This window comes from Anomaloglossus baeobatrachus, chromosome 3 (assembly GCF_048569485.1).
Source record: "Anomaloglossus baeobatrachus isolate aAnoBae1 chromosome 3, aAnoBae1.hap1, whole genome shotgun sequence".
In the NCBI taxonomy this organism is placed as follows: domain Eukaryota; kingdom Metazoa; phylum Chordata; class Amphibia; order Anura; family Aromobatidae; genus Anomaloglossus; species Anomaloglossus baeobatrachus.
The window spans coordinates 361,056,419-361,077,596 of record NC_134355.1 but is presented as its reverse complement, the minus strand read 5'-3'; the positions used below and the strand labels follow the sequence as shown (position 1 = coordinate 361,077,596).

General features: G+C 47.0%; 1 protein-coding gene across 2 annotated transcripts in view; it reads right to left on the bottom strand.

Moving 5' to 3' along the window:
• The window catches only part of MDN1 (midasin AAA ATPase 1), a 585,757-nt gene that overhangs the window by 88,298 nt on the left and 476,281 nt on the right, over positions 1-21,178 (bottom strand). For both annotated transcript variants that reach the window (XM_075340129.1, XM_075340130.1), the window contains exons 80-85: positions 20,649-20,875; positions 13,808-13,954; positions 13,530-13,702; positions 10,883-11,044; positions 8,809-8,946; positions 8,580-8,721 (exon numbers count right to left, since the gene is read on the bottom strand). In XM_075340129.1, the coding sequence (XP_075196244.1) occupies positions 8,580-8,721; positions 8,809-8,946; positions 10,883-11,044; positions 13,530-13,702; positions 13,808-13,954; positions 20,649-20,875 (989 nt within the window). The remainder of the gene's footprint in view (positions 1-8,579; positions 8,722-8,808; positions 8,947-10,882; positions 11,045-13,529; positions 13,703-13,807; positions 13,955-20,648; positions 20,876-21,178) is intronic.

The following is a 21,178-nucleotide window of genomic DNA, read 5'->3' as shown; positions in this document are numbered from 1 at the left end:
CAGAGCTGCCAGCTCAGACACTCGCCGAAGCGATGTGATCGCAACAAGAAACGCCACTTTCTGTGACAGGCGAGAAAAGGAAACGTCCTTTAGAGGCTCGAAGGGCGGCTTTTGCAGAGCAACTAGTACTCTGTTCAGATCCCATGGATCTAACGGCCGCTTGTACGGGGGCACAATATGACAGACCCCCTGTAGGAACGTGCGCACCTTAGGAAGACGTGCTAGACGCTTCTGAAAAAACACAGATAGTGCCGAGACTTGCCCTTTAAGGGAGCTGAGCGACAAGCCCTTTTCCAACCCCGATTGCAGGAAGGAAAGAAAGGTGGGCAATGCAAATGGCCAAGGGGATACTCTCTGTGCAGAGCACCAGGATAAGAAAATCTTCCACGTTCTGTGGTAGATCTTAGCAGACGTTGACTTCCTAGCTTGTCTCATTGTGGCTACGACTCCTTGAGATAATCCTGCGGACGCTAGGATCCAGGACTCAATGGCCACACAGTCAGGTTCAGGGCCGCAGAATTCTGATGGAAAAACGGCCCTTGGGACAGTAAGTCTGGTCAGTCTGGCAGTGACCACGGTCGACCGACCGTGAGATGCCACAGATCCGGATACCACGATCTCCTCGGCCAGTCTGGGGCGACGAGTATGACGCGGCTGCAATCGGATCTGATCTTGCGTAACACTCTGGGCAAGAGTGCCAGAGGTGGGAAGACGTATGGGAGCCGGAACTGCGACCAATCTTGAACTAATGCGTCTGCCGCCAGAGCTCTTTGATCGCGCGACCTCGCCATGAATGCCGGGACCTTGTTGTTGTGCCGGGACGCCATTAGGTCGACGTCCGGCACTCCCCATCGGCGACAGATTTCCTGAAACACGTCCGGGTGAAGGGACCACTCCCCTGCGTCCATGCCCTGGCGACTGAGGAAGTCTGCTTCCCAATTTTCTACGCCTGGGATGTGAACCGCGGATATGGTGGATGCTGTGTCCTCCACCCACATTAGAATGCGCCGGACTTCTTGGAATGCTTGCCGACTGCGCGTCCCTCCTTGGTGGTTGATGTATGCCACCGCTGTGGAGTTGTCCGACTGGATTCGGATCTGCTTTCCTTCCAGCCACTGTTGGAAGGCCAGTAGGGCAAGATACACTGCCCTGATTTCCAGAACATTGATCTGAAGGGTGGACTCCTGCGGAGTCCACGTCCCCTGGGCCCTGTGGTGGAGAAACACTGCTCCCCACCCTGACAGACTCGCATCTGTCGTGACCACTGCCCAGGATGGGGGCAGGAAGGATCTTCCCTGAGACAATGAGGTGGGAAGGAGCCACCATTGTAGAGAGTCCTTGGCCGTCTGGGAAAGAGAGACTTTCCTGTCCAGGGACGTTGACTTCCCGTCCCATTGGCGGAGAATGTCCCATTGAAGTGGGCGCAGATGAAACTGCGCAAAGGGAACTGCTTCCATGGCTGCCACCATCTTCCCGAGGAAGTGCATGAGGCGCCGTAAGGGGTGCGACTGGCCTTGAAGGAGGGATTGCACCCCTGTCTGTAGGGACCGCTGCTTGTTCAGCGGAAGCTTCACTCTCGCTGCTCGAGTATGAAACTCCATGCCAAGATACGTTAGCGACTGTGACGGTGACAGATTCGACTTTGGAAAGTTGATGATCCATCCGAACGTCTGTAGAGTCTCCAGCGTAGCATGTAGACTGAGTTGGCATGCCTCTTGAGAGGGTGCCTTGACAAGTAGATCGTCTAGGTAAGAGATCACCGAGTGTCCCTGAGAGTGCAAGACTGCTACCACCGCCGCCATGACCTTGGTGAAGACCCGGGGGGCTGTCGCCAGACCGAATGGCAGAGCTACGAACTGAAGATGGTCGTTTCCTATCACAAAACGCAGAAAACGTTGATGTTCTGTAGCAATTGGCACGTGGAGATAAGCATCTTTGATGTCTATTGAGGCAAGGAAGTCTCCTTGAGACATTGAGGCAACGACAGAGCGGAGGGTTTCCATCCGGAACCGTCTGGCGTGCACATGTTTGTTGAGCAGCTTTAGATCCAGAACAGGACGGAACGAGCCGTCCTTTTTTGGAACCACAAAGAGATTGGAGTAAAACCCTCGCCCTTGTTCCTGAGGCGGTACAGGAACCACTACTCCTTCCGCTCTCAGGGAGTCCACCGCCTGCAGCAGGGCATCTGCTCGATCTGGATGTGGGGAGGTTCTGAAGAACCGAGCTGGAGGACGAGAACTGAACTCGATTCTGTACCCGCGAGACAAAATGTTTGTCGCCCACCGGTCTTTGACCTGTGACATCCAAATGTCGGAAAAGCGGGAGAGCCTGCCCCCGACCGGAGATGCGGAGGGGGGGGGCTGGAAGTCATGAGGTAGCCGCTTTGGAAGCGGTTCCTCCATTTGCTTTCTTGGGGCGTGCGTGAGCCCGCCAGGAATCTGAGACTCTTTGCGTCCTCTGAGTCCCTTTGGACGAGGAGAATTGTGTCTTGCCCGAACCTCGAAAGGACTGAAACCTCTGCTGCCATTTTTTCTGCTGAGGTTTGCTTGATCTGGGCTGGGGTAAGGAAGAGTCTTTACCCTTGGACTGTTTAATGATGTCAGCCAATGGCTCGCCAAACAGTCTATCTCTAGATAAAGGCAAGCTGGTTAAACATTTTTTGGAACCAGCATCTGCTTTCCAGTCCTTTAACCACAAGGCTCTTCGCAAAACTACCGAATTGGCGGACGCCATTGAGGTGCGGCTGGTAGATTCTAGGACCGCATTGATAGCGTAAGACGCAAACGCAGACATCTGCGAGGTAAGGGACGCCACTTGCGGCGCCGCTGGATGTATGATAGCATCCACTTTTGCTAAACCAGCTGAAATAGCTTGGAGTGCCCATACGGCTGCGAATGCTGGAGCAAACGACGCGCCGATAGCTTCATAGACAGATTTTAACCAAAGGTCCATCTGTCTGTCATTGGCATCCTTAAGTGAAGCGCCATCCTCCACTGCAACTATGGATCTAGCTGCAAGTTTGGAAATCGGGGGGTCTACTTTTGGACACTGGGTCCAGCGCTTGACCACATCAGGGGGGAAAGGAAAACGTGTATCCTTAGAACGTTTAGAGAAACGCCTTTCTGGATGAGCGTCGTGTTTCTGGATTGACTCTCTGAAGTCAGAGTGATCCAAGAAAGCACTCAATTTACGCTTGGGATAGAGGAAACGAAACTTCTCCTGCTCTGCAGCTGCCTCCTCTGCAGAAGGAGCTGGGGGAGAAATATCCAACAGTCTATTGATGGCTGAGATAAGCTCGTTTACCATGGCGTCCCCATCCGGGGTATCCAGATTGAGAGGAGTTCCAGGATAAGACTCCTGATCACTCTCTTCAGACGCATCACAGGGCGACTGATTGCGCTGAGACCCTGAGCAGTGTGATGACGTTGAGGGTCTTTCCCAGCGAGCTCGCTTAGGGTGGCTGGGGCTATCATCTGAGTCATAATACTCAGCCTGGGAAGCCGGGGACCCCCTTGCAGCCTGGATTAATTCCAACTGAGGGGGATTAGAGGACAGAGACCTCGCCGTGTCCATAGACTGAGCCCCAGTCATGGATTGCAAAGTTTCAAGGATTTTTGCCATAGTCACAGACATTCCATCAGCAAAAACTGCAAAGTCTGTCCCTGACACCGGGGCAGGACTTACAAGCGTCTCAGCCTGGGTCACTACCCCTCCGGACTCCGGCTGGCGAAGCAGCACCGGATCTGAGCATTGCACACAATGGGGGTCTTTGGAACCTGCTGGTAGAGCAGCCCCACATGCAGCACACGCAGTGTACACAGCCCTAGCCTTGGCAGCCTTGCGTTTTGTGGATGACATGTTGCTGCCTCCTCAGAGCGATCTGGGGTATCCAGCCAGGAAGCGACCTCACAGTGCAAGAAATAAATAAATATATATATCTGGTGACACAGTACACCAATACACACTGAGGCACTAGAGGGGCCAGCTGAAATGCCGCTTACCGCCCGCTTAAGAGCGGGTGTGTGGTCTCCAAAAGCCCCCTAGTCCAGGTCTCCCAGAGCCTTGCGTCCTTCCTCTAGCCAGACTGTATGTAATGGCTGCCGGCGTCCTGGGAGAGGAGGGGGGGCGGGCCCTGGGCGTTCCTGGCTAAGAGCGGGAAGCCTGCTTCCCTCTGTGCCTAGTGAGAGGGCTGGAGCATGTAAATCAGGCTCCAGCCCTCGTCGCTGCTGCGAAACAGCGTCTCTCCCCTACCCTGATTGACAGGGTGGGGGCGGGAACGAAGCGGAGCTAGGCCGCAAAAGCCGGGGACTGGATTTATAAACGCCGCCGCCGTAAAAGCGCGGTCGGCGTGTCCCCGGCGCACTACAAGTCACAGCAGCGCCGCCGGTCCAGTGGGGGTCGGCGCTGCGTTCCCACAACACAAAAGTCCCCCAGTAAACTGCAGGAACACCAACTCAAACGTTACGGTCCCCGGCGCACTACAACACCCAGCCAGCCCGGAGTGTGTCTGTGCCTGCCGGGGACACAGAGTACCTGTATGATGCAGGGCCTTGTCCCTGATTGTACTCCTGCTCCGTATCCATCAGGTGCTATGGGTCTGTGGATGGAGCCCGGCGTCAGAGCTTAGAGGCCGGCAGGATCCCACTTCCACAGAGCCCTACAAGGGGATGTGGAAGGAAAACAGCATGTGGGGCTCCAGCCCCTGTACCAGCAATAGGTACCTCAACCTTACAACACCATCCACGGGTGAGAAGGGAGCATGCTGGGGGCCCTATATGGGCCCTCTTTTCTTCCATCCGAAATAGTCAGCAGCTACTGCTGACTAAAATCTGTGGAGCTATGTATGGATGTCTGACCTCCTTCGCACAAAGATTGAAAACTGGAGAACCCGTGATACCACGGGGGGGTATAGCCAGAAGGGGAGGGGCCTTGCACTTTTTAGTGTAGTGCTTTGTGTGGCCTCCGGAGGGCAGTAGCTATACCCCAATCGTCTGGGTCTCCCAATAGAGCGCTGAAGAAAAGGGGCTGAGGAATTGGTGCCATATTCAACTCAGAGCCTGCAAAGAGGGGCTGAGGAATTGGGCTATAGGGGCACAGACCTCTACCCTGGGCTTTGGAAAATCGGTGTCTGTGGAACCAGTCGTCCAGCCCAGGATCCAGCGTCGCAGGAGGGGGTACGTGGAGGTGACACTCCACGTTCCCGCCCATTCATGGTAGTGGGAGATCGGTCCCAAAAGGAAACCGTCGCCCTCAAAAAATAACAAACCTTGAAAGGAAGTGTCTCCTACAGACACTAAGCTAAAACTGAGGTTGCCTGGCCAGGCCAGGGGGTGTATACTGCAGAGGAGGAGCTATGCTTTTGCATCTACTTAGTGTCCTCCTATGGATAGGCAGCAATAACACCCATGGTCCTGTGTCCCCCAATGAGGCGTCAGAGAAATGACAGTGTAATTACATCAATTCTATATTTTCAAAGCAGCAATTCTAGCAATATTTTATTAATCTGTTGTCGATCTGTTTTTGTCAAAATGGGATGGATTGAACACTTTAAAATAGAAGTCCACTTATGGAATATGACAATAGCAACCACACAGATTACACTAGCCCAAGAGATTCAGACGTGACTTTTATCTTTTCTCTTGGCAGAGAATTTACCGAAATGTGCAATGCAGGATTAACAGCTTTATAAGACATGGTAATGGGATATACAGTGCCTTGTGAAAGTATTCGGCGCCCTTGAATTTTTCAACCTTTTCCCACATTGCAGGCTTCAAACATAAAGATAAAAATGTTAATGTTATGGTGAAGAATCAACAACAAGTGGGACACAATTGTGAAGTTGAACAAAATGTATTGATTATCTTAAACTTTTTTAAAAAATAAATAATTGAAAATTGGGGCGTGCAATATTATTCGTCTCCTTTAAGTTAATACTTTGAAGCGTCACCTTTTGCTGCGATTACAGCTGCAAGTCGCTTGGGGTATGTCTCTATCAGTTTTGCACATCAAGAGACTGAAATTCTTGCCCATTCTTCCTTTGCAAACAGCTTGAGCTGAGTGAGGTTGGATGGAGAGAGTTTATAAACAGCAGTTTTCAGCTCTTTCCACAGATTCTCGATTGTATTCAGGTCTGTACTGTGACTTGGCCATTCTAACACCTGGATACGTTTATTTGTGAACCATTCCATTGTAGATTTTGCTTTATGTTTGGGATCATTGTCTTTTTGGAAGCCAATTCTCTGTCCCAGTCTCAGGTCTTTTGCAGACTCCCAACAGATTCTCTTCAAGAATGGTCCTGTATTTGGCTCCATCCATCTTCCCATCAATTTTAACCATCTTCCCTGTCCTTGCTGAAGAAAAGCAGGCCCAAACCATGATGCTGCTACCACCATTTTTGACAGTGGGGATGGTGTGTTCAGGGTGATGAGCTGTGTTACTTTGACGCCAAACATATTGTTTGGCATTGTGCCCAAATAGTTTGATTTTGGTTTCATGTGACCACAGCACCGTCTTCCACATGTTTGGTGTGTCTCCCAGGTGGCTTGTGGCAAACTTTAAACAACACTTTTATGGATATATTTGAGAAATGGCTTTTTCCTTGCCACTCTACCATAAAGGCCAGATTTGTGCAGTGTACGACTGATTGTTGTCCTATGAACAGACTCTCCCACCTCAGCTGTAGATCTCTGCCGTTCATCAAGAGTGATCATGGGCTTCTTGGCTGCATCTCTGATCAGTCTTTTCCTTGTTTGAGATGAAAGTTTGGACGTTAGTCCGGGTCATGGTAGATTTGCAGTGGTATGATACGCCTTCCATTTAAATATGATCGCTTGCACAGTGCTCCTTGGGATGTTTAAAGATTTGGAAATCTTTTTGTAACCAAATTAAACTTCTCCACAAAAGTATCACGAACCTGCCTGTTGTGTTCCTTGGTCTTTATGCTGCTGTTTAAACAGAACACTGAGACTATCATAGAGCAGGTGCATTTATACGGAGACTTTATTACACACAGGTGGCTTATATTTATCATTAGTCATTTAGGACAACATTGGATCATTCAGAGATCCTCAATGAACTTCTTGAGTGAGTGTGCTGCACTGAAAGTAAAGTGGATGAATAATATTGCACACCCCACTTTTCAGTTATTTATGTTTTAAGCAATAAATTTCGTTCAACATCACAATTGTGTCCCACTTGTTGATTCTTCACCATAACATTAAAATTTGTATCTTTATTTTTGAAGCCTGACGTGGGAAAAGGTTGAAAAATTCAAGGGAGACGAATACTTTCGCAAGGCACTGTATATCATGAAATTGTAGGCTGTGTGTTTCTATTTGTGGCCTCCCAGTGGTGATACGAAATTGGCATCCTTTAAGGGAATATGTCAGCTGATTTTTTAGTACACTACTAACGTTATCTTTAAATAGGGCTTAAGCAGACCTTTTAGGATCAGTAACTGTTATTGCTGCAGCTTGCCCTGTTATCTTGCTGTACGCTCTTGAGAATTCAATGTCTGGTGACTGCTAGTCAATTATATGTAAATATAATATGCATTTGCACTGCTCCCCCACCCACATCACAGTGCATTTACTATCACTGCTAAGAGGTGGAAAGAGTATGGGTGGGGGCAGTAATGCAAATTCAGTTTAGATTTACTATCACTGATGTCAGCACAGAGATGGGAGTGGTGAGCCAGGCATATACAGTTTGTATTTACATATGCTTGACTTACTACATCATACTGAATTTAACAAGATAACAGGAGAAGGTATAGCAATAAAACATACTGATCATGTTAGAGCTTCTTAATCACCTGACAGATTCCCTTTAAAGAGTAACACTAGTTACTTTTGTGAAATAGATTTCATAAATTAATTTTGCACATAAAAGCAAGAAATTTTGTAATATATCAGAGAAATCTTCTTTCTTCCTCGACACTGAAAATTTCAACTCCTGTGAAAATCTGAATTCAGTGAAGGCAGACTATTCCATTACTGAGACAGGAAATGACAGTTGCTACTGATAATATTCTATGTAGATGGAGGAGGAGCTAGAGGCAGAGATGTTAGTTGTTACAGGATGCTATATTTAGAGAGGCGCTCTGCCTCTAGCTCCTCCAGCCGCCTAAGAATTTTGTCTGTAGTAAGTACCATCTATCTCATTAATGTAACAAACTGTCTTCACTAAATGATGAATTTAACCAGGGATTGATAATTCTGAAAATGAGTGATCAGTTCTAGGGGAGAAAGGAGATTTCTCCAATAAGATATATTACAAAAAGTTTCTTATTTTCACGTGTACTATGGATTTATGTACAAAAAATTAAAACAATGCTTACAAGTTGAGCGAGTTCCAGAAATAGTAAGAACGGACACATCTTTACATATACAACAAACGTCAGTGATAGGCAAAAGCACCAAGTAAATACTACAATGTGGATTCTAGCACACCACAAGTATGCATACAAGGTGGAGAAATGAAAGTCAATGCCTGTTTACAGTGATTTATTTTAGACAGCATTTACTTAATATCACTTTTCCTTCTTAATAAAAATAGATAAATAGACCAGATATATGTACCTTGATTTTCTAGGTCTCCATCATGCATTTTCCCATCAAAATCATCAGACATCTCAATTGCATTATCTTCTTCTTTCACGTCGGGCTTGTCATCAGGATTTTCCTTCTCTTTTTCCTGACCCTTTTTCAAGGTATCTTCAACCTTGCAAATGTACCACAATAAAGTTATTCACTCTTAAATACTAGATAAATCCTAATGGGTCAAGTATGTAAGAAGAAATGGTCATACCTGGTCTTCATTTTCAATTTTATCACTCACATCCTTCATGCCTTCTCCTTCCCCTATGCCTCCTCCTTCATAATCATGGAATTCTGTAGCTCCCTCACCAGCAGAATCCTCCAGCAGTTCTTTAGGAAGGCAGAATCCCTGAAAGATTGAAATTTAGCATTTACAATGGCCAGTCCAAAAGTTTGGACATGTTATCAAATAAGTCAAGATAAAATAAGGTGTAAGAGGAAAACCATGTTGAGCTGCAAGATAATAGAGAAACAATACTTGCTTCCCATTAAGCAGATTGTCAACATGACTTCTACAGAAACTAAAGTAGCATGTGAAGACCTTTTCCGCACAATAATACAGAGCTAGATATACAGGGATTCTACAGAACATGGACTAAATATTTCTTCATCCCACAGAATGCACCCATCCTCTATACATACTACCTTATTCTTGAATAATCTAATTCCTCCTCCTGAAATTAACCTCTTCACAACATATGACGTACTGGGTACGTCATGGATCGTGTCACTATAATCCCCAAGAACTGCCGTGAGCAGTCTGCAGTGATCCGCGCACATGTCAACAGATTTCAACAGCTGACATGTGTGTCTGGCAGGCGCGAGTGGAATCACGTTCCACCCGCGCCTATTAACCCCTTACATCTCGCTGTAAAAATCTGACAGTGAGATGTAACAGCATGCCGCAGTAAGCATTAACTTACCCAGCGCCATCGGAAGTCACGTGATCACGTGACTTCCGATGGTTACCATAATAGCACAGGATAATGTGATGACTCCTGAAGCTATCATGAGTCACTTTTTCTCACTGCCGGCAGAGCGCCGTGTGTGAGTAAAGCAGCTTTTCTCCAGATATCAGCTGTGTAGCTGTGATCTGGAGAAATGGAAGAGCAATCAGACTGTTGTTCCTTATAGCCCCCTAGGGGGACTAGTAAAATTTAAAAAAAAGTTTTCTGTTTTTTTTTTAAATTTAAAAACAAAAAAAAATAAAAACTAAAAGCTCAAATCACCCGTTTGTCCCACTGAAAATTGAAGGGTTAAAAAAAATACACATATTTGGTATCACCACGTTCAGAAACGCCTCATCTATCAAAATATAAAATCAATTGATCTGATTTGTGAACGGCGTAGCGGCTAAAAAATTCCAAAAGACAAAATTACGTTTTTTCGGCGCCACAAATTTTGCGCAAAATGCAATAACAGTCGATCAAAACGCAGCATCTACGAAAAATGGTACTGTTAAAAGTGTCAGCACGAGATGCAAAAAAATAAGCAGTCACTGAGCCATAAATCCTGAAAAATGAGAACGCTACGAATTTCGGAAAATGGCGCCACTTTTTTTGGACAAGCTTGTGAATTTTTTTTAACCCTTTAGATAAAAGTAAACCTATACATGTTTGGTGTTTAGGAACTTGTACTGACCTGAGACATCACATCGGTTTTACCATATAGTGAATATAGTAAATAAAATATCCCAAAAACTATTGTGCGGTCACACTTTTTTGCAGTTTTTCTGCACTTGAAATTTTTTTTGCTGTTTTCCAGTACACTATACGGTTCAACTTACTCTCACTTAAAAGTACAACTCGTGCCGCAAAAAACAAGCCCTTATATGGCAAGATTGACAGAAAAAAAAAAGTTACGGCTCTCAGAAGAAGGGGAGCAAAAAAAACCCAAAAAAGAAAACAATAAAAACAAAACAAAAAAAAAAAAAGGAGTGAAGGGGTTAAGAAAATAGAACCAATGTGATTTGTTTGATTTCTTCCCTTCCCTATAAATGCATTCAGGGAGAGAAAAAAAAAAAAACATAGGCAAAGAAAAAAACAGAAGTAGTAGGGCTGAGGAGTATCGTAAGTCTGCTTATGGCAAATCATGCTAGAGAGGTAGTCTAGAATATTATTTGGACAGTGTCTAGTAGATTTTTAATTTAAAAAATAAACAAAAAACTGCAGGTAGATGCAGAACATTATTGAAGACATAATTAAAGCTTTATTTTGTAGGCTAAAATCTGTGCAGCATTTCACATTTTCATGATGGTTATCTCAAGAGGCAACACTAATGCTTACCTTTTGAGCAAGTTCTGTAAACATATAAGTCAAGATTGAGAGCAGTTTCCCTGTTGCCCTGTGTGTTGTCAATGACACGGTGAGGTAAAACAGGAGGAGGTCAGAATAGGAAGACAGCATGGGTAAGAGCCGGACAAGTAAGCCACAGCACTGGTTGAAAAACTGAAAAGTGAAGGAAACATGTTACAAAATATACGCAAGAAAACCACATACAATGTTTTTCCCATGATTAACAGCTATCACCTATCAAAATAATAAATGATAATATGCAGATCAGCAGAAGTCCTACCACTGTGACCCTCACCGATCAAGAAAGAAGAACTGCCCCATTGCAATGGCTTGGTGGCTGCATGTGTACCACTGCTACATCGATTGCCTATGGGTAACTTGGATATAGCCAAGAACAAAGCTCGGCCTTTTTATAACACGCATTCTGATGGGACTTTTCAGAGCCCTATTCTAAGAATCTGTGAGGATGCGCCCACTCTCTGATCTGCAAGTTATCCCCTATCCCTGGATAGATGATACCTTAAAGGTAATCTGTCTGCAGGTTTTTACTACCTCATCTGAGAAAAGCATAACGTAGGCAAAGAGATCCTGAATCCAACAATGTAACACTTGGATTGCTGAGTGCAGCCGTTCTGACACCATCAGAATTTTTAGATTTAGCAATGCAACAGAGGTGAAAGAGTTGTCCTCGCCCATACCAGGTTGTCAATAGAGATTGTACATTAAAAGTCAGGTGTCAATCACAGCAGGTGGCGTGCTGGACAGCAGTGAAGCAATGAAAAGTCCTGCTGCTTAAACATAGCAAATAAACAGATGGACCCTTACAAGACAGGCATCCCCTGAATTCTCTGTGTTAACCCTTGCAGCATGCGGTTTTCAGCTAACATAGCAAAAACCTGCTGACAGATTCCATTCAACTATTTAAGCATTTAACAGAATACAAAATTTTGTATTTGCATATACAGTCATATGAAAAAGTTTGGGCACCCCTATTAATGTTAACCTTTTTTCTTTATAACAATTTGGGTTTCTGCAGCAGCTATTTCAGTTTCATATATCTAATAGCTGATGGACTGAGTAATATTTCTGGATTGAAATGAGGTTTATTGTACTAACAGAAAATGTGCAATCCGCATTTAATCAAAATTTGACCGGTGCAAAAGTAAGGGCACCCTTATCAATTTCTTGATTTGAACCCTCCTAACTACTTTTTACTGACTTACTAAAGCACTAAATTGGTTTTGTAACCTCATTGAGCTTTGAACTTCATAGGCAGGTGTATCCAATCATGAGAAAAGGTATTTAAGGTGGCCACTTGCAAGTCGTTCTCCTATTTGAATCTCCTATGAAGAGTGACATCATGGGCTCCTCAAAACAACTCTCAAATGATCTGAAAACAAAGATTATTCAACATAGTTGTTCAGGGGAAGGATACAAAAAGTTGTCTCAGAGATTTAAACTGTCAGTTTCCACTGTGAGGAACGTAGTAAGGAAATGGAAGAACACAGGTACAGTTCTAATTAAGCCCAGAAGTGGCAGGCCAAGAAAAATATCAGAAAGGCAGAGAAGAAGAATGGTGAGAATAGTCAAGGACAATCCACAGACCACCTCCAAAGACCTGCAGCTTCATCTTGCTGCAGATGGTGTCAATGTGCATCGGTCAACAATACAGCGCACTTTGCACAAAACGAAGCTGTATGGGAGAGTGATGCGAAAGAAGCCGTTTCTGCAAGCATGCCACAAAAAGAGTCGCCTGAGGTATGCAAAAGCACATTTGGACAAGCCAGTTACATTTTGGAAGAAGGTCCTGTGGACTGATGAAACAAAGATTGAGTTATTTGGTCATACAAAAAGATGTTAAGCATGGAGGAAAAAAACACGGTATTCCAAGAAAAGCACTTGCTACCCACAGTAAAATTTGGTGGAGGTTCCATCATGCTTTGGGGATGTGTGGCCAATGCCGTCACCGGGAATCTTGTTAAAGTTCAGGGTCGCATGGATTCAACTCAGTATCAGCAGATTCTTGACAATAATGTGCAAGAATCAGTGACGAAGTTGAAGTTACGCAGGGGATGGATATTTCAGCAAGACAATGATCCAAAACACCGCTCCAAATCTACTCAGGCATTCACGCAGAGCAACAATTACAATGTTCTGGAATGGCCATCCCAGTCTCCAGACCTGAATATCATTGAATATCTGTGGGATGATTTGAAACGTGCTGTCCATGCTCGGCGATCATCAACCTTAACTGAACTGGAATTGTTTTGTAAACAGGAATGGTCAAATATACCTTCATCCAGGATCCAGGAACTCATTAAAATCTACAGGAAGCGACTAGAGGCTGTGATTTTTGCAAAAGGAGGATCTACAAAATATTAATGTCACTTATGTTGAGGTGCCCATGCTTTTGCACCGGTCAAATTTTGATTAAATGCGGATTGCACATTTTCTGTTAGTACAATAAACCTCATTTCAATCCAGAAATATTACTCAGTCCATCAGTTATTAGATATATGAAACTGAAATAGCTGTTGCAAAAACCCAAATTGTTATAAGGAAAAAAGGTTAACATTAATAGGGGTGCCCAAACTTTTTCATATGACTGTAAATAAAACAAAAACAGAAATAAGTGTACCGTGTGTTTATCCTTTATACAGTCCGCAACGTAGCTTTTAAGGCGCTCAAGCAGACCAGAGACCGCAGATATTGTAGTCTGTACATCCAAAGCCTTTAAATCATGCCAAAGATCTTCAGTCAGTAATTTTGTAATGAGACCTTCCTGAAGACTGTCTTCTTTATGGTCTTCAGCTATTGAAAGAAAAATAGAATGTAAAGGATTACATGAAGTAAAACGTATAATCCCAAGTAGCTGAACGTATTACAGATATCAGACGTTATGACTGCAGTTTTTACCTTCTTCCTTTGTTTTCACAGGTGTAGGCGCTTCCTTTTTCTCATTTTTTTCAACAAGTTTTTGAATGCCATATAAAATGCTTTTAATGGCAGCTTCTACTTGAACAGAGAAATCTTTAACATATTTTTCATCCGACTCTTGGTTCCCTGTTAATAAACACAGACGTGTCGAATACAAGTAAAATACAAGAAATGGCACCAGAATAATAATGATAAAGTATTAACTACTTTACGATGGCTGAGCACTACCGGTATGAACAGTATTAAAAGGTCCAGGCTTCTGCAGTTAAACCCTTGAAATGTAATATAAAATGTAATGTCCTTAGATAAAGTCTAACCCTATGTGAGGATATGGAAAGCAATTAGTCAATTTGGGAAACCAGGGTAGGTTAGTATAACTAGTCAACCAGGGACATGGACAGTCTAAATGTACATGGGTTACAATGAATATGTGTATATGTGTTAAATGTAACAAGACATAAAGGACTAAAATCAGTCAACCAGGGCTACAGGTGAAGGTTTTTTCCACCATGACTTTTAACATACTGGAAGCACCAAATACATTCATTGATTATATAATTTTTCAGGAGGTCCTAATTGATGTTGTGAAAGATTACAGGCTTTCTAGTTAAGTCAGGGATGAATCGTATCTGAGTCACAAACTATAGTTTGGGATTGAAATATATTGTCTTTTGAAATGTAGATTAATGAAAAAAATATACACATTTCCAACATGCTTACTGTGTTGTAACAAACAGAAGAGCTGCTATTGTTTACATGTTCATTTTCTTAAAAAACAAACTAAGTAATAAAACTGCACATTTGAAAAAAGAGAATTTTGTTTACTTACCGTAAATTCTTTTTCTTATAGTTCCGTCTTGGGAGACCCAGACCTTGGCTGTTTAGCTTCTGCCTCCGGAGGACACACAAAGTACTACACCTAAAAGTGTAGCTCCTCCCTCTGAGCTTATACACCCCTTGGTGAGCCAGTCACAGCCAGTTTAGTGCAAAAGCTGAAGGAGAATAGCCACCCACAAGTAGAACAGAGCAAGAGCCGGAACAACCGGAGACTCTGTCCACGACAACAGCCGGTGAAAACACGCGGAACAAGAAATTGCCAACAGGCAGGGTGCTGGGTCTCCCAAGACGGAACTATAAGAAAAAGAATTTACGGTAAGTAAACAAAATTCTCTTTTTCTTTATCGTTCCTTTGGGAGACCCAGACCTTGGGACGTTCCAAAGCAGTCCCTGGGTGGGAAATAAACAGAAAAACTAAGAAGTAGGCAGAACCTAACTTCACAAATGGGCGACCGCCGCCTGAAGGATGCGTCTGCCCAAGCTCGCATCTGCCGAAGCATGAGCATGCACTTGGTAGTGCTTCGAGAAGGTATGCAGGCTAGCCCAAGTGGCAGCCTGACAGACTTGTTGAGCCGTAGCCTGGTGCCCAAAAGCCCAAGAGGCACCGACAGCTCTGGTCGAGTGTGCTTTGATCCCCGGCGGGGGAGGCGCCTGCGTACTCTGATAGGCGTCCGAAATGGTCGACCTAATCCAACGGGCTAAGGTCGGCTTAGAAGCAGGGAGGCCCTTGCGCCCACCTGTGGTTAGCACAAAAAGAGAGGTGCACCGCCTAAGCGCAGCGGTGCGAGACACATAGATCCGGAGAGCACGCACCAGATCTAGAGTATGTAGAGCTTTTTCAAAGCGATGAACAGGGGCCGGACAGAAGGAAGGTAAGGTAATGTCCTGGTTAAGGTGGAAGGGAGAGACCACCTTAGGAAGAAAGTCCGGAGTCGGACGGAGAACCACCTTGTCTTGATGAAAAACTAAAAAAGGTGACTCCGAGGAGAGCGCAGCCAAATCAGAGACTCTCCTGAGAGAAGTTATGGCAACCAGAAAGGACACTTTCTGTGAAAGACGATACAAAGAAACCTCCCTAAGAGGCTCAAAGGGGGGTTTCTGCAATACCGTGAGAACCAAGTTAAGGTCCCAGGGGTCCAAGGGCCGCCGGTAAGGCGGAATGATGTGAGATGCGCCCTGCATGAAGGTGCGGACCTGAGCCAGCCGAGCGAGACGCCGCTGGAACAGAACTGACAGGGCCGAAACTTGTCCCTTGAGAGAGTTGAGGGACAGTCCTAGCTGCAGACCCGACTGTAGAAAAGACAGAAGAGTCGGCAAGGAGAATGGCCAAGGGGGATGGCCGGTAGAGCGACACCAGGACAGGAAAATTTTCCGAGTCCTGTGATAGATCTTAGCGAAGGAAGACTTGCGGGCCCGAGTCATAGTGGAGATGACTTCAGGGGGAATACCAGAAGCCGTCAAAATCCAGGACTCAAGAGCCACGCCGTCAATTTGAGGGCCGCAGAATTCGGGCGGAAAAACGGACCTTGCGAGAGTAGGTCTGGACGGTCTGGGAGATGCCACGGCATCTCTACAGACAGTTGGAGCAGGTCCGGATACCAAGCTCGCCTGGGCCAGTCCGGTGCAATGAGGATGACTCGACGACCCTCCATTCTGATCTTGCGCAGGACTCTGGGCAAGAGAGCTAGAGGGGGAAACACGTAGGACAGACGAAACTGGGACCAGTCCTGAACCAGAGCGTCCACGGCGAAGGCCTGAGGATCGTGGGAGCGAGCCACGTAAACAGGAACTTTGTTGTTGTGACGGGATGCCATTAGGTCCACGTCCGGAGTGCCCCATTTGCGGCAGATCGACTGAAATACTGCCGGGTGCAGGGACCACTCGCCACCGTCCACGCTTTGACGGCTGAGATAATCTGCCTCCCAGTTGTCCACGCCTGGGATGTGGACTGCGGATATGGTGGACCTGGAGTCCTCCGCCCATTGAAGAATGCGTTGCACCTCCATCATTGCCAGGCGGCTGCGTGTCCCGCCTTGATGGTTGATGTAGGTAACCGCTGTCGTGTTGTCTCACTGGACTCGAATGTGCCTGCCCACCAGCAGGTGGTGAAATGCTAGGAGAGCTAGAAACACGGCTCTGGTTTCCAGCACATTGATTGAAAGGGCTGACTCGGACGGAGTCCAAGTGCCCTGTGCTCTGTGGTGGAGACATACCGCTCCCCAGCCGGATAGACTGGCATCCGTGGTGAGAATCACCCAGGACGGGGCCAGGAAGGAGCGCCCTTGGGACAGGGAGAGGGGCCGAAGCCACCACTGAAGAGAGCTCTTGGTCCGTGGCGACAGAGCCACTAACTTGTGTAAGGAGGAAGGCCGCTTGTCCCAACAGCGGAGAATGTCCAGCTGCAGGGGGCGCAGATGGAACTGGGCAAAGGGAACAGCCTCCATGGACGCCACCATTTGACCCAGCACCTGCATCAGACGTCTGAGGGTATAACGGCGGGGCCTAAGGAGAGAACGCACCGCCAACTGGAGTGACAGCTGTTTGTTTAAGGGCAACTTCACAAGTGCTGGCAGAGTCTCGAACTGCATCCCTAGGTACGTGAGACTCTGGGTTGGAGTCAGAGTGGATTTGGGAAGATTGACAAGCCACCCGAATTGGGCTAGAGTGGCGAGAGTGAGCGAGACACTCCACTGACAGTCGGCGCTGGATGGAGCCTTGACTAGAAGGTCGTCCAGGTAAGGGAGCACTGCCAACCCCTGGAGGTGCAGAACCGCAATCACTGCTGCCATGACCTTGGTGAATACCCGAGGGGCCGTGGCTAACCCGAAGGGGAGAGCCACGAATTGGAAATGATCTTCTCCTATTGCAAAGCGTAGCCAACGCTGGTGTGAAACTGCAATTGGCACATGCAGATAGGCATCTCTGATGTCGATGGATGCCAGGAAATCCCTTTGTGTCATTGAGGCAATGACTGATCGCAGAGACTCCATGCGAAAGTGCCGCACCCGAACATGCTTGTTGAGAAGCTTGAGATCCAGGATGGGTCGGAAGGTACCGTCCTTTTTGGGAACTAGGAAGAGGTTTGAGTAAAAACCTCTGAACCGTTCCTGGGCGGGAACTGGTACAATTACTCCGTTGGCCTGCAAGGCTGCCACGGCCTGTGAGAAGGCGGCGGCCTTGGAGCAGGGGGGAGTTGAGAGAAAAAATCTGTTTGGCGGGCTGGAAGAAAATTCTATCCTGTAGCCGTGAGAGATGATATCTCTCACCCACTGATCGGAGACTTGTTGAAACCAAGCGTCGCCAAAGTGGGAGAGCCTGCCACCGACTAAGGACGTTGCTGGAGCGGGCAGAGAGTCACGAGGAGGCTGCCTTAGTGGCAGAACCTCCTGCGGTCTTCTGTGGACGTGCTTTTGAGCGCCAGTTTGATTTCTGGTCCTCAGCTGAGTTAGCGGACGAGGCGGAGGGCTTAGAGGACGACCAGTTGGAGGAACGAAATGAGCGAAACCTCGACTGAATCCTACCCTGGGCAGGTTTCCTGGTCTTGGTTGTGGCATGGAAGTACTCTTCCCGCCAGTAGCTTCTTTAATAATTTCATCCAGCTGTTCACCGAACAGCCGGGAACCAGCAAAAGGGAGCCCAGCAAGGTACTTCTTTGAAGAAGCATCTGCCTTCCACTCTCGAAGCCACAAGATCCTGCGGATAACGAGGGAATTAGCCGAAGCCACCGCAGTGCGGTGAGAAGCCTCCAGCATGGCAGACATGGCATAAGAAGAAAAAGCTGAAGCTTGAGAAGTTAAGGCAATCATCTCGGGCATAGATTCTCTGGTGAGGGAATGCATCTCCTCTAGAGAAACAGAGATGGCTTTGAGGGCCCACACTGCTGCAAAAGTTGGGGAAAACGCGGCCCCCGCCGCTTCATACACGGATTTGGCCAGAAGGTCAATCTGACGGTCAGTGGCATCCCTAAGGGAAGTGCCATCAGCCACCGACACAACGGTCCGGGCTGAGAGCCTAGACACCAGAGGGTCTACCTTTGAAGAGTGAGCCAACTCCTTGACCACCTCAGGTGGAAAGGGAAAACGGTCATCAGAACCACGCTTTGGGAGACGTTTGTCAGGACAGGCCCTGGGTTTGGTCACAGCGGTCTGAAAACTGGAGTGGTTAAAGAACACACTCTTTACTCTCTTAGGCGATGTAAACTGGTGCTTTTCTGCCAGAGAGGGTTGCTCCTCTGATACTGGCGGATTGAGATCCAGTACAGAATTAATGGAAGCAATCAAGTCACTAACTTCTGAGTCACCCTCAGAAAGATCAATGGGGCGCACATGGAGTTAGCCTCCGAACCCCATGTAAAGGCATCCTCCTCATCCTGCGAGTCAGCTCTTGAATCAGAGCCGCGGGATGAAGAGGGAGAGGAAACTCTGCGGCGCCTCTTAGGAGGACGGGGTCTGTGCCCTGATGATGAATCCTCTGTGAACTCCAGTGGACGGAGGTCAGAGGATAGGGATCCTAAAGGACCCTTAGCAAGAGCATTAGAGGCACCCTGTGAAGGGGGCTGATGCATATTCATCAAAGTCCTGGACAGAAGTCCCATGGACTCAGCAAAAGACTGGGAGATAGACCTAGAGAAGGACTCTACCCAGGCCGGGGGTTCAGCCACAGGTGCAGAAGCAGCCTGAGAGACCACTGGGGGTGAGACTCCAGGCTGTGGCACCGCCAAGTTAGAGCAGACATCACAATGTGGATAGGTGCTCGGTTCAGGCAGCAAGAGCTTACATGCAGCGCATGCAGTATAAAGCTTTGGAGCCTTGCTCCTCGTGTGAGACATGCTGCTGGAGTGGAAACAGCTTCTACAAGGAGAATGAACCCCAGGGAGTATATACAGAGGTCCACAACCAGAGACCGGCTGTGGCTTACCAGACCGCTGGAAGCGGCGTTGTGTGCCCTCCAGATCCCGAAGCCCGGACCCCCAGTGCACAGCACCTCAGCAAGGATGCAGAGTGCAGGATGGCCAAAAAAATGGCCGCCGGAGCGAAGAGAGGGGGCGGGGCGGGGGCGTCCCTGTAGGAAAGCGGGATCTGGGGGGCCATAGAGACCTGCAGGGGAGGAGGGAGTGTCCCTCCCCTGTGCAGGACGGCGCCGGGAGGGGCCATGCCTGTCCCTCTGCATGAGTGACATGCGAGGGCAGGTAACAGAAACTAGGCCTCCGGCGAAGCCGGGGCCTAAATTTGAGCAGCGAGGCCGACGCGCAAGCACCATCGGCGCGGTTCTCGGGCGAAAAGCCAGAGGACCCGCCGGAAATGCCAAAAAAAAAAAAAAAACACAGCAAACACACTCTCCCCACACAATAAAGGACAGGGACCCCAAACATATGAACGTCTCAAGGTTCTTAGCTGCTGAGACGCAGGGCCATGTCCCTGGGGGGTGAGTGCTCGGGTCCAGCAGGGTCCTCAAAGGGCTGTGGACGGAGACCGGTCTCCTGCCAGGCATGGAGACCGTGCTGGCTCCCACTTCAATCCAGAGCCCAGGAGGGATGGTGAAGGAGCACGGCATATAAGGCTCCAGCCTTGGAAAATCAACCTTACAACACCGCCGACACAGTGGGGTGAGAAGGGATATGCCGGGAGTCCAGACGTGGACCCGCACTTCTTCAATCGTTTTCCAAAAACAAAAATCATATGAGAATGCATGTGTGGATGTATGCCTCCTGAACACAAAGCGATAAACTGGCTGTGACTGGCTCACCAGGGGGTGTATAAGCTCAGAGGGAGGAGCTACACTTTTAGGTGTAGTACTTTGTGTGTCCTCCGGAGGCAGAAGCTAAACACCCAAGGTCTGGGTCTCCAAAGGAACGATAAAGAAAATCAATATTATAAGGACAAATGGTTCATGCCATTTTATCTTTACAGATCCCTTCCCTAGCCTAAAAATTAAAGTATTGAGACCTGTCAGACTCCTTTAATATACTTTAGGTGCGTCTTACTCTTTGCTCTTCCAATTGCTTGCAGACGGGATTTCCACAAAGTGAAGTCTCGAACTGCCACACGAATTTCTTCTCTGATGTAGTGGATACTCTTCAGGAAAGTCACGTGGTGTGCTGCCTCTTTTACTTCGGTCTCCGGGAGAACAAACAGCAATTCCACCTCTCTTAGGTCAACAGCGATCTGCTGCATGGTTTCTAGTGCAGAAGAGCAAGTCTCAAAATTGTTCCTAAAGAAAACAAAAAGACATGTAAATAACTGCACGGCTATATGATAAAAGCTTAAATGATAGTTCTGTTTCAGGATGAGCCTTATCAATAAGAAAGTAGGTAAATAACTCCTAATTACTAACAAAAACTACCCCAAAGCAATGAGTTCAAACATACAGAATGTCTGGTGATGGACGTGAGCTGAACTACCACCTAATCATTGAATAAAGTGCAGTAAATACGTAAAGACTGTGAAATTCTGTAGCCATCATGCTGGGTCTGGATCACTACTGCAACTTCAAAAACATCCATACATGAGGGAC